This window comes from Anomalospiza imberbis, chromosome Z (assembly GCF_031753505.1).
Source record: "Anomalospiza imberbis isolate Cuckoo-Finch-1a 21T00152 chromosome Z, ASM3175350v1, whole genome shotgun sequence".
NCBI classification, from domain to species: Eukaryota; Metazoa; Chordata; class Aves; order Passeriformes; family Viduidae; genus Anomalospiza; species Anomalospiza imberbis.
Window position 1 is genome coordinate 24,789,958 of NC_089721.1, and position 12,640 is coordinate 24,802,597.

At 39.1% G+C, this 12,640-nt stretch overlaps 1 protein-coding gene across 1 annotated transcript in view; it reads right to left on the reverse strand.

Annotated features, from left to right (window-relative positions):
- Nucleotides 1-781: 781 nt before the first annotated feature.
- Nucleotides 782-12,640, reverse strand: part of ERCC6L2 (ERCC excision repair 6 like 2) — a 112,290-nt gene continuing 100,431 nt past the window's right edge. Inside the window, exon 18 of the mRNA XM_068176801.1 lies at nt 782-898. Coding sequence (XP_068032902.1) covers nt 797-898 — 102 coding nt within the window. The 3' untranslated portion in view covers nt 782-796. The remainder of the gene's footprint in view (nt 899-12,640) is intronic.

Here is a 12,640-nt window from a genome sequence, read left to right on the forward strand (position 1 = left end):
TCAGGAAAGATTATGCATTACAGAACTGTAATTTTAGTTAAAAGGGTATTAAAAAAATCCAGTTTTGATGTGACCACCATACGACATTTGCCTATTTAAGTGTGTTTAGGTAACTGAGTTTCAGATGCATATGAGTATTCACTGACTTTGTCTAATCAGTGAAGAGGAAGGGAAGTTCTAAAGCATGGGTCCTCCAATCCCATAGCAGTGTCTAGGTATCTTAAAAAAATCCTCATCACTGACTGTTGATGAAGTCTAATAGTTCATATTAACTGAAGCCTAGATGCAGGAGTATTAAGTGATAAGTACTCATTAATTAGATAATAAATGTTGAAAAAAAAATTTAAGCACCTGAATTAAGATTAAATTAATTTTATTCCTTTTAACTGAAATAAGGAACTTCTCAAATGCCATGAAAACTGAAGGAAAGTGGTACTGCATTACCAGTGTCCAAGAATTTAAAAAAACCCTATAAGAGGGTTTCTGAGCTGGCGTTTAGAAGACCAAGGATGAAATCTTGGGATTCCCTGTTAGTCTTTCAAGAGTGCATTAGACTTTTGACAAGAGACAGAGGAAAGTACTTGCTCTGATGCAAATTTTTCACATGAGAATATTTTGGAGTGCGTATGGAAGAGTTTATACCATCCACAAGGCATACTTAAAGAGAAACCTGGCTCAGAGCTCTCTTTTAAACATCTGGGGCCCCTCTGTTGGTCACAGCTTTCAGAGAGAGAAAATCTAGTAGGAAAGTCCAAAGCCATTAAGGGCCTTGTAGGTCAAAGTCAACACCTTTGCCTCAATCTGGGAAAACAGCAGGAGAGCAGCAGTGATCACAGATCACTGGTGTCACATATTGCCATGCTGAGGAGTTGTCAGCAAAAATCCAACTCCAGGACTGCTAGAAAAAACAACAGATAGCAAAAGGTTTGTTTTTCTTCATTTCAGCTGAGTTCTGAGGTTTCCAAGCTTTATGGAATGACAACGACCATGTACATTTTTATAGTCCAGCAGAGTTCAGAGCCCTGGTAAGAAAGCAAATCACTGCTTGGTCAGCTCCTCACAGGCACAACAGTTCAAGGGTTCGTGTTTTTTCTCTCTCAGCTAAGCTGTTTTCCCAAGAACATCTTTGTTACTTTTTGCCATAAAACAAAAGGTCAGGTTTGATGTTGCTCCCAGAAATGTTTTTGCTGTTCTGTTTGTTTATATAACCCCCTTCTCTGTCCATCTGATGGAGAATGTGCTTTGTTTCTTAATGCCTGCTGCATGCAGGATGATGAGAAGAATGACAGCCTCAAAAAGAGGGCTGGGGGAGGGGTATGCAGAGCTGTGAAGGAAATAAAGGGAAAATAAGCAGAGTTTTGCCTCTGGTCATTTTCAGACAGCTTGTGAGATCCTCACATCACACACATTGCTGGGTTGCCTGTGACGTTTCTGAACACACAAGCTATTATTTCCTCACAAGGAGTCAGCACCGCTAAACCCTTTCACGCAACGTGGGTGGGCGCTTTAGAAGACATACTGTCTCATCCCATTCAGGAACTGCCCTCTGTCACTGCTCTCCTGGCAAGCTGGATGTTTGTTGTTTAAGTAAATAAACTGGCTTGTGTCTCAGGCTAGCTGTGAATGCTGTGTCCTCCCACCACCACCCTTTCCTGGCCACTCCAGGGGACAGGAGAAAAAAAAAAAAGAAAGAAGAAAAGAAAAAAAAAAAAAGAAAACAGCCAAAAGCAACAAGAAGATGAAAAAGTTCCCAAAGAGCTTGATGCCACCCACTAAGCCCAAACCCACAAATAATCAGTGACCAAATGGTGTCATTAGAGGCCCCAACATCCTGTCAGCACTCAGGCTTTTGATGGAAATACATGATGGAGGTGATTTCAAAACCATCTTTCTTGTCTCAGAAAAGTTTTGGGGAAATGGCTATCACAGGATACTTTGGTTTTCCTTGTTTCTTTCAAATGTACCTTTCAACTTCCAAGTCAGTGGTCAGCTTCTGCAAAACTAAAATAATAATTTTTGAAGCCCAGTTGTCAGCTTGCCTTCTTACTAGGCTATGGAATGTATGAGACGTAGATGAAAGATGCAAGATCATGAATCTACCTCTGTTTTGTCAAAGATGCTTAAGCATGATTGCAAACAGGCTTAATTTGGGTTTTACTGCATCTCCACTGCCCCTTTTTTCAATCTTGATGTTAAGCTACAACAGGGAAAACAGATACAGATTACAATACAGATTGTCTTTAGGGTTAACAGGAACTTTCCATATTGGCTGAGGCAGCATGCAGGTTTTCGTATTCTTCTCTTGCTGGGTATTCACACCAGCCAAAGGCGGAAACCTCATTAAAAAATCTGGCCTTCCACCCTTAATTCCATAGGCAGTCAATGAGAAAAAAGCCCAGGTCAAATCAGAATAATTCTAGTAACTTCTCTTTGAAATCAACATCTGCGTGATTTTCCTCTGTCTTCCTCCTATGCACTACCTTTCTGGTGCTGCTTTACCAAGTGCAAGCAATTGAATGAATTAAATAACTTCTTCACACATTAGTCATTGTGCCTATATGCTACCTGGGAACAGAGTTTATCGCTGAAACATTGCTTCTGGAGAAACTGCTTGCAAAAAAAAGTTAATTACGTGAAAAGTACAGAATGGTGACAGATCCTAAGAATTTGCTCAAATGGTTCTGCTTTCCTCTACAAACACCTTTGCCTATTTTCAGACTGGATTGACGACATCAACCACATTAAGAGTTAAGGTATAGAAGAACCCCAGCACTAGATGCAGCCTGCAAATGCAGAATGGCTAAACTGAACGTTTTTGTAGGGTGCCAAGTAAAACTGGCTTTCAGAAGTGTTTCATTCAGTGAAAATGTCATAAATCTTGAGTTAGCCACAGAGAGATGTGCTGGTCTTCATTGATTTCCCTAGTCTCTCAATACACTTTTACATAAATAATCTAAAAAGACATTTTTCACATTATTGGCACCTCTCCATTAGACAAGTGGGGCAAGAACCATGCTCAGGTCTCAGCCCCTGAAATTTCTCAAGAGACACACAACAGAGCACAGACAGGTTACTGGAAATCTTTCTGAACCCACAGCAAATCACACTGTCTTTCATAATATTACTTGTGTCTCATGTTCCCATAAGGTTGAAGATCCAAAACTTAAAGGGTTATTTTTATATCTGAGTTGCTACTGATTCAGCAGTGCTTGCTACCATATGAACTCCATCAGTTTGTATTTGAAACTCATACAAAATTCAAAAACCTTCACTCCCAAACCCCAGCCTTAGAAGCAAGATTAATTTCTAGCCTTCCATTCAACCTTTTTATTTCCACACAATCCTCAACAGGGGGTCTTATCACCAAGGAGGTGGTTTTCACTTCTACAAATAGGCAATATAAAAGAAAAGTGGTTTAATGCCAAATTTAGGGCAAACTATGAGTAAACACAGAAACTGACAGCAGAGTCATAGTGCTTGATACCATCACATTTAGCAGTTTGTGGGGGCCTGCCTCCAACTTTGAAAAATCATAGCTGCATATTCTATTTGGAGACCAAAGAACATCCTTTATTTGACAAAGATTGTTGCAACACAAGATTTCTTCAAATTTTAGGCAATCTTTGAAATCATAGGAAGAAATATTGCCTTGTTTTCACAGAGAAATAAAGGTTACATGAGATCTCATTTCTCCTGTCTTCTTTGCTCCAAGTCAAGCAAAGTTTAATTTTTCAGTTACATTCACTTGGACTGAAATAAGTAAACAAAACAAAAACAAACAAACAAAAAACAACCAAAAGAGATCCACTAGGAAAAAAAAGAGTTCATTTAATTCAGAACTTCAAAGCTCTAATAATAGGCACAAAGAAAATCTTAGTGGTCAGATTCTGTCATGCAAGAAAACATCACCAGGTGATAGATTAAGACACAACTGGCATAATGAAAGGAGTGTAAATAATGAAACGTACCAAATAATATGGCCCAAAGCATTTTAAAGCTTTCAAAATCATAATGGCTGCAGTAGTCGCACTTCCACAATTGTGATTACAGATAACTGTATTCAACATTTTTCCAGACAGTTTTTGCTCTGTATTTTGTACTAAACTTCAGCAGACAGTGAGCCTGGGAGTAGCAGGGTACAGCTGGTCATTCCCACCCATTCCTCAGCCCCTTCAGTCTAGGAAGACACTGCTGCTCCCAGAGGCCAGGTCCTTACTGTAGAAATAGCAAATGGTCACAATCCCTGCTCTTGGTCTTTGCTTTCATGGCACAGGGGACTTACTCTCCTGATTAAGCATGGGGACATCCCTTCTCCACTTGACTTGGAGACTCAGCAAGGGGCAGAAGCCATTGTCCTTTCCCACAGGCCAGGTCCTGCAGCTTTAGTGACAGGCAGGACAATGGCTCCAGACCTTGCCTTTCTGACCTGCTGTGTGAGCCTTGGCTTTTGTTCCAAACACTTCAGAGCAGTACAAGTCCTGTGATGCTACATAGCCCTCCTCCTCCTTCTTTTTCAGTAACTATATATTTGGGGTTTTTTTTAATCAGGTTCAGCTCTACTTTGGAAAATGACTTTAAAATGGAAATGAGTTTATTGTGTCTAGGAAATTTCCTAGATTGAAGTCAAATGTGCTGCCTGTATCTCTTGGCCTTGCAAGCAACAGTCTGGTAGCAAAGAACAAAGCAGAAAATCTGTTCTGTGTGTGAATCACCGAACTGACTTGATACAGATTGACCCACAAATACAGAGACTGTAAAATGCTTTGTTCACATAGGCAGTTTACATGGGAAGATGCAATTGAAAGCTGTAGTAGTGGTGCTGAATACAAATGAGATAACATGTAATTTAATCTCAGTTGCTATTTGGAGCTATTGTTCATAGGAATCACACATTTTAAATTAACTAAACCCCAAATAGAACTGACATTATAACTATCATATTTTTCCCCTTCTACAATTTCTTGTGAAAAATCAAGACCAAAGTATGGTTACTATGAGAACTATAATAATATTCTGCAAATTGTCTTTTTATGATTTGCCCATGTACACAGAGAAGATTGGAGTATTAAGTAACTGTGCTTAAATTGTCACATGCACACACAAAAGGACTGTCTTTCCCTCCTGTCCTTGAAAAAAGTTTTAGAGAAAAATAAACCAACACTGAAACTATGCTTGTGAATCCATTTTAACTTAATTAACACTATGCTAGTTACAAATGCAAACAGGTTCCCAAGTGCGAAGTTTGGCTGTCCCTCCACTGTGAATTCAAATTTGACTCCTTGCTTTGTTCTAACAAACAAAGAGAGCAAAGAACAATGTGGCCCTGACCCTTCTTTACCCCCTCACATACAAATTATCTCTTTAAATATTCAGATGCCCTGAGACATGAAGAGGTCCCATAAGAACAAACACCTGCCGTTCCTCCGGACAGCACTTTGACCAGACATTGCCTATCTACTTTTTGAACAACTTTTATATTCCTGGGACTGTTTTATAATGAAGATGGCAACACTTGTGTTCTCAGGACATAGCCTGTATATCTGTGCAGAAGCACACAATGAGTCCCTTCCTACCACATAAACACACTCCACTTGCAACCTCTCAGCAATTTTCTTGCCTAGGGTTCCAATGCCATAGGCTTGGATTCAGGGTTAGTCTAATAGTCCATCTGCAAACTTCCTTTGAACATGTTTGTGTACACGTGCTTGGACTGAGATAGGAAACTGCAGTCTCCACACACTCTTCCTCTTAGGAGTGAGTCCAGACCTAACATGAGAGGAGTATGTTAGGAAGCTGTGGGCCCTGTCTAGACTGAAAGTATATTTTTGTTCCTTAAATGCACAAAATACATGCATTACTGTTAAGACAGGGACGTTGCTGGGTCTGGACCCAGTTAGAACTCCAGCAGTGGTGCTGTGGACACATGTGGGCAGTGCAGGGTGCAGATCCTTGGGCCCTCTGCACAAACTGCAGCAGTCTGGCTTCTGTGTCTGCTCCAGCAGCACTGGGAGCTGGGCCCTGAAGATTCTGGAAGATGCTGGAAGATGGCATGAGGCTGGCAGGATTTGTTGTCTGGTGATTAGAGATTGCTTATCCTCCCTCAGAGGTCCTGGGTCCTTCCTTGCATAGTTGGACAGACCACTTGGCTTATTTCTGAAAATCTCACTAATAGGAAGAGATGGCTGGAAAGACTTATGTAGCTCACAAAATTATATTCTTCACTGGCCTCAGACAAACTCATTTTTAAAACCCTTTAGGACTGAGAATTTCCACCACCACCTCACCAACAATCCATGCTAGTGCATCCCCAACTACACCATTGCAGATCTCTCTTGCAATGATTTGTACCCACTTGTGTCACACCTGTGATGGACATAAAAAGTAGATTATTTAGAAGATGGATGTCACACTGAAAGGAAACCTTTTCCTGCTAAATGCTGTGATGATGAATCTGCTCTAAAACTGCTACATTCAGTGATCACTAAGATTTTTTCCACCACTCTGGAGTGCAGAGTAAGAGTTGACCTTACATTCAGACGTTTTCCAAAAAAGAATCTGTGCTGCTGTAATTTTTAATGACAGAAGGCATGCAAAATGGGATCAAAGAAAAACAGAAGAAAGGAAAGCCTTAATCAGATAGTCCTGGCCTTTGAACTTGATGTTGTCTGAACAGGATGGTTTCCTCCATGATTCTCATCTATCTAATAAAAAAGCAACAGCATAGGCTGAGCATGAAAAATCAACAGAGGCATGTGGACTGCTGTTTGCTCTGAAAAGCAATGGGAACTAGGCCCTGACATATCACTGAGACTTGTCAATCATTTTCAACTTTTGATTTTTACTAAAGTTGCAGAAATACTCCCAGTCATTTCTGGTTGGGAGCAGCAAAAAAACCTAAACCAAAAGCTAGAAGAAATATTGGCCAAAAAAAAAAAAATTTCAGGATTCTAATTCCCACAGGAAACAGTCATGTCATTGAAGTTAATGGAAGTTTGGTACTAAGCACTTAAAAGTAGCTGAGCACCACCAGTTAATATTCTTCCCAACCACAATCTGTGAGAAGGTTTTGACTTTGTTTTTATACTTGAAACATTAAAATTTTGACATTTTTCCCATTGCTTTAGTTCTCAGGAAGAGATCCAGACTTTTTCAGCCTAGGTAATGTGACAACCAACCATTTATCACGTTGTGTAAACTGAGCTACAGTTTTTCTTTTCAAGTTAATGAATACATTTTCAGAATATTTAGACACAGCTCACTGCTTGTCCTCACATATGAAATGAGCTTTTGCCCATGGTCTAGCACTGAAAGAGATTGCTGCTATGGTTTAAAGCAACAGCTTCATTGCTTTTCCCAGGGTTAAGGAATGCGTTCCTGGCATCCTATGGACTAGCTGGGACTCTGTTCCATCATGAGTTATCCAGCCACGCCTGTGAGTGAAAGTGATCGAACATCCATGTAAGTGCTGTACACATGCAACTGCATAAGAAATGTGTGGGCAAGGGTGATGGGGATGGAAATGACTGCTCTTGACCAACTTCCTTCCATGCACATTCCTAGAGCCAAAAGTTTGTGGTGTTTGATGAGTCTGTTGTTCTTGTCAGTCTTGCACTTTATTTCTGTCTGTGCTTGCTATTTTCTGATAACTCTCTGGGGAAAGTTGAAACCATACAGAAGAATGCTTTTGCTTTATACCAAGCTCACTAGGCCTCAATCAGAGACCTGAAATGAGGGAAAATGGGTGGAATTGCTGGTTATATTTTCGAGGGCTGAGCTTGTCAGGCTGAGGAGAGGTGTGTTTACTACACAGAGATTTGTAAAACAACAATGTGCAAAAATACAGCTCCCTAGCTGGCTTCTGACCTCATGATTCACCATCAAATATTACAAAGTGAAGTATAATATAGCTGTGAGAGAGGCTAAGTTAGAACTAGGAGTCTATCGTTTTCATTCTCCGTCATTCAAATAATTTGGATTAAGACTTTTCAAGAGACTTGAACAGAGGCTGAGACCTGACAGTCTTTTCTCCTTGAAGAGAGGTGGTGCTCTGAGCTGGTATCAAGGCACATGGGGCATAAAAGACACCTGAGATACTCCTGGCCTGTGTTCTCAAATGTCCACTAAAAATGGCTGAGAGACATTTTTTGTTCCTGGGGATAACGGGCAACAGATCCTGAGTGGTGGTAAGAGCAATGTATACATTCCATCAGAAATCTAAAACATGTAAACAGACAGAAATTGTCAGAGGGATGTGAGAAACACATAAATTAACAACAAAGACAGGAAGTCCAGAACAAATACATCAATGTTTTTCACAACCATGGAGGAAAGTAATCCACTTGTTTATAAAACATTTGGTACAGTAAACATTAGCTGGGTAACAGGCTGAGAGATACATGGCACTGGTCCATGGAAATATGAATACAAGGCATTTGTTTCATTGTGTCTTTTTCTTTAAATATTTACATTCTGTGTTTTTCCAGGATATCATTTTTTATCCCATATACATAACAAACTATCTTTCCAAAGGCTGATTTGGGAGGCACACTCAGAGTCACTGGTTTGGCCTCAGTGCCTCTTTGTTGGGATTTAGCATGCTTCATGAGGGAAAAATAGATATATACAACTTTTCTCTCCCATTCCTAAGCCCCCCATGCCCCACCACTGTATTTGATAGCCTTTTTTGCAAAGGTTCTTGAGAATAAGGACTGAAAGGGCTTGCAAAACAACGTCTTTTCCCTCCTCTTTTTCATGGGCTGGAGCATCTAGAAAACAGACATGCCTGCACGTATAGGGAAAGTAGATATATATCTTTTTCTCACTTCATTGTAGTACAGTCCCTAAGACCTTAGAGGAAGTTTGAGTGGTGCCCCGCCCTATGAAATTTCATGGCATGGACAAAACACAGAAACTGGAAAAGGCACCTTTATGAGTATTTTAATTTTCAGTGTTGGCACACACTGTTACTCATAATTTTCTGAGCTGTGTATTTTCAGTGCCATGCACTAGATTGGCATCTGCCTGTTTGCAGTGGTGACATTCATGATTCTGGATATGTCATGAACCATGTGATTTGAAGGCCAACTGAAAGAAGTATGAGAGGTGGCAGTCCTACCTATAAAATCAGGAATCCATACAAGATTGTCCTTTGTAGCCTTGAGGCTCCATAGCTTCTGTTACACCTTCACCTTCCTGAAATGATTCATGCTAGGAGGAATGCACGATTTGGCATTTGAGGGCCTACTCTATCTTTTCCCTCCTATCCCCTAAAAGGGGAGGTTGAGAGGATTTGTGAACAGGACAGGTTTTCATCAAAATTTAAACATTTTACAATCATTACTTTCTTTGAGATTGATATGTGCTATACCAGAAAATTAGTTTGAACATCATGACACAAACCTGAAGCAGGTTTACACCAGCTAGCTCTGATAGTGCTGACAGTACAACACCATCAGAACCATGTTCAGTGATGATGAATTATTTCAGCAGAAAACTGATGTGGCCTGAGATAAGGACCAGATTCTTGACTGCTCCATAGCTTGACATGGAGCAAGGTAAATGTGCTTCTGCAGGTTCTGGGTCTGCAAAAGCATCAAATTTGAGATATGCTGTGAATGTATGTAAAAACAATGGACAATTTAATGACATTTCTAAAGGTTCCTCAGTGTCGCAGAGGGGCAAATCTGGGGCAAAAGTAGATGGTGGAAATGGTGAAAGGAAGAATATTCAGTCTAACTGTAAAATGATTCCTTACATATTGACAAATCTTTGATAAGCACATTGTTCCACAGAGCTAGTTGTTATTTTTCACTACAATAAAAATGTCCTTTGTATGTATTTTTTCCCCTTTTTTTACATTCAAGAAGAATCAAACATCACTTGACAAATGTAAATATTACTCAGTTGGGCAATGAAACACTGCTTATGCTGAGAATGGAAAAGAAGTGAATGACAAATAAACTAATCAGAAGCACATTTATTAATATAAATGCCAACATTCCTTATCAATCTCATATTTTGCAGAGTCTAAAAAGCTAGTTACAAGAAAGGACTACAAACATACTTAAGTTCACGGGGGGCTTCTTCTTCCCTGTCCTTAATTTTATATACATCGCAAAAAAGTCTCATAATCTAGTCCTTTCTTCTATTAAGTTTATGGAAAATTCCATAAGGCATAGCAGAAATGGTTTAGCTGATTGAAAGCTGAACACTGTAATGTTCAGAGCAGGTGGAAATGTTTGCTGGCAACAACCATGAATACTCATTTACTAGCACTTCAACAACTCAATTTATCTGATCCAGCCTCCTTTTGGATCTTTTCTTTATTTGCAAAGGATGTCTTTATAAGAACAAAAAGACATCTTAACATTTTTTATTTAAATTTCTATTTGAGATAGTAAAATATTCTGACATTACTTAAAACATTCTTAGTATGAACAATTAAAAACAAAAAGTAGCTGCATCTCTCTGATTTTTATGTAGCTATTATCTTGCTTCTCACCAGGATACCCCCATGGTGTAATTTTGAGACATGATGTAAGAATATATCTGTTCTGTACTAGCCCTTGTGCTGCTGTAATCTCTATTTGGCAGGATCTGTTGCCACCCCAGATGGCCACCCCAAAATTGTGATGGGTGCACTGAAGATGGAGAGGAGTGAATCTCTCATCGTCAGGCCTTCAGAGAAGAGCCAAGGCATCTGGTCTGATGTGGATTATTGGGCCACTATCCAAATTCACAACTTGAACATTAGCTGAAACACTGATTCATAACAGATAAACTCCTCATACTGTAGTTTCTAGAGAAAATACAAAGAAGTTTGGCATTTCGGCATCTAGGCCCACAATAGATTGCCATGCTGGCAAACACCAAATATTTTCTTTCATTATACTATGACTCTAAACCTATAACATTGAAAACACACAGTAGAAAACTATGTTGAAGAAAAAGATCAAAACTTAGGTTAGAATTTGACTGTGACTTGAGAAGGACATAAGAAAAGTATTTTAATTTCTCTTTTCTCAAAAAGTGTGAGCTCACAGCTTATTTTGAGCTATATACTGAGCATATGTTAAAACATCTTTGTAGGACTAATAGAATCTTTATTTAAACAACTATGGAAGTTGGAAGTGTAAATCCAACCCAAAACTCCATTTTAATTTGTTCACAAATGATGCAAGTTTTAGTGTAAATTGAATGACAATTTTTTGCTTTATATGCTGGTGTATTTTGACCATATGTAGGGAGCCTAAAGCATTTTAAATATAAACCTTATAGACAAGGGTTTGACAAGGGGAAGGAATGTGCCAATAGGCATGAGAAGACTAATCACTGTCAGGAGGACCAGGAAAAGTTTACAGAACCAGACTCCCCTCCTTTTTCCCATAATAAATTGAGTCAATCTCCCAGGCTGCCATGCCCTTCTCCCATTTTTCTCCATGGGAAATTGACTCTGGGAAAAAGGATTTTTCTAAACGCAAAATATAAAAGCCATCAAGAAAATAATTTCACTCTTAGCCATCACTGACAGGCAGCTGCTTTTCTGGGGGCAGTTCATGCAGCATTTGTAGGTGCTGTTTGTGTCCTGGTGTTGCCAAACCATCTGCATTCTGATACAGGCAGCTTGTGAATGTCAAGCTAATTAGCCAAGGCTAATGTCTGGTTTCCTGTGGAGAGCTTTTGTGGAGTAATTGCTGTCCTCGAGGTCAAACTGGTGTAATTATAGTTCTTTAATTAATCGAGATAAACAACCTCTGAATCTTTGCAGTGAGTCAGCCAATCATTCTAATGGACTTTTATCTTAAACTACAACAATATAGGGTATTATGACAGGTGATAGAAACGCTTTTATTTGTATGGGATCTAAACAGTAAGAGTTTTCACTAAAGCCATAAAAATTATTAACATCTATTAAAATCCCTGCCTAGGCTTAAGAACAAATTCATTGTTACATGCTTCTCAAGCCAGACATTCATTTCTAAATAGAGGAGAAGGTAGGTGTTTTCGCTGATGTAAATGAATAAGAAGAGAAAGAAAGTATTCTTACGGTAATTTCTCACTCTGTGTAAAGATCAAATTGTTCTTTAAAGCATAGTATTGAGGCCATTTTAAAAAAACAACCTCCCAAACAGCCTGTTTCTCCTGCTTAAGTGTTTTCCTTCCTCTGTGTCCCCTTTGCTCCTCACACCTCTCCTTGGGGCTCAGATATTTTGGTCTACTATGGGAACGTTTGCAAATGTTTCTCTACCTAACCTCATTATTTCTAAGGTCAGTTCTCTGTAGAATTTCCTCCTCAGAAACTGTTGTTTACTTTATCGCCTTTCCTTGTGCCCTTTGGTGAATAAAATATCTAAAATAATACCCCATTTTATGAAAAATAACCACCTTATTTCTAGTATGTTGAGGGTCTACTCTGATGAAGAAAATTAAGTGGATTGTGGAAGGAAATTAATGGAGGCTTGACCCCTATTATCTTCTGTAGACTTCATCTTAGCTTTGGAGTGCATAACAATTTTAGGTACCATATTTCCCTAATTTTAGTAATCACTGTAGTAATACATTACTAGAAACATATGATAGTTTAGTTAGTTTTTCTGCAACAGATTAAAACCAATATTTGGAAACAACCTTCAGAGAAGTC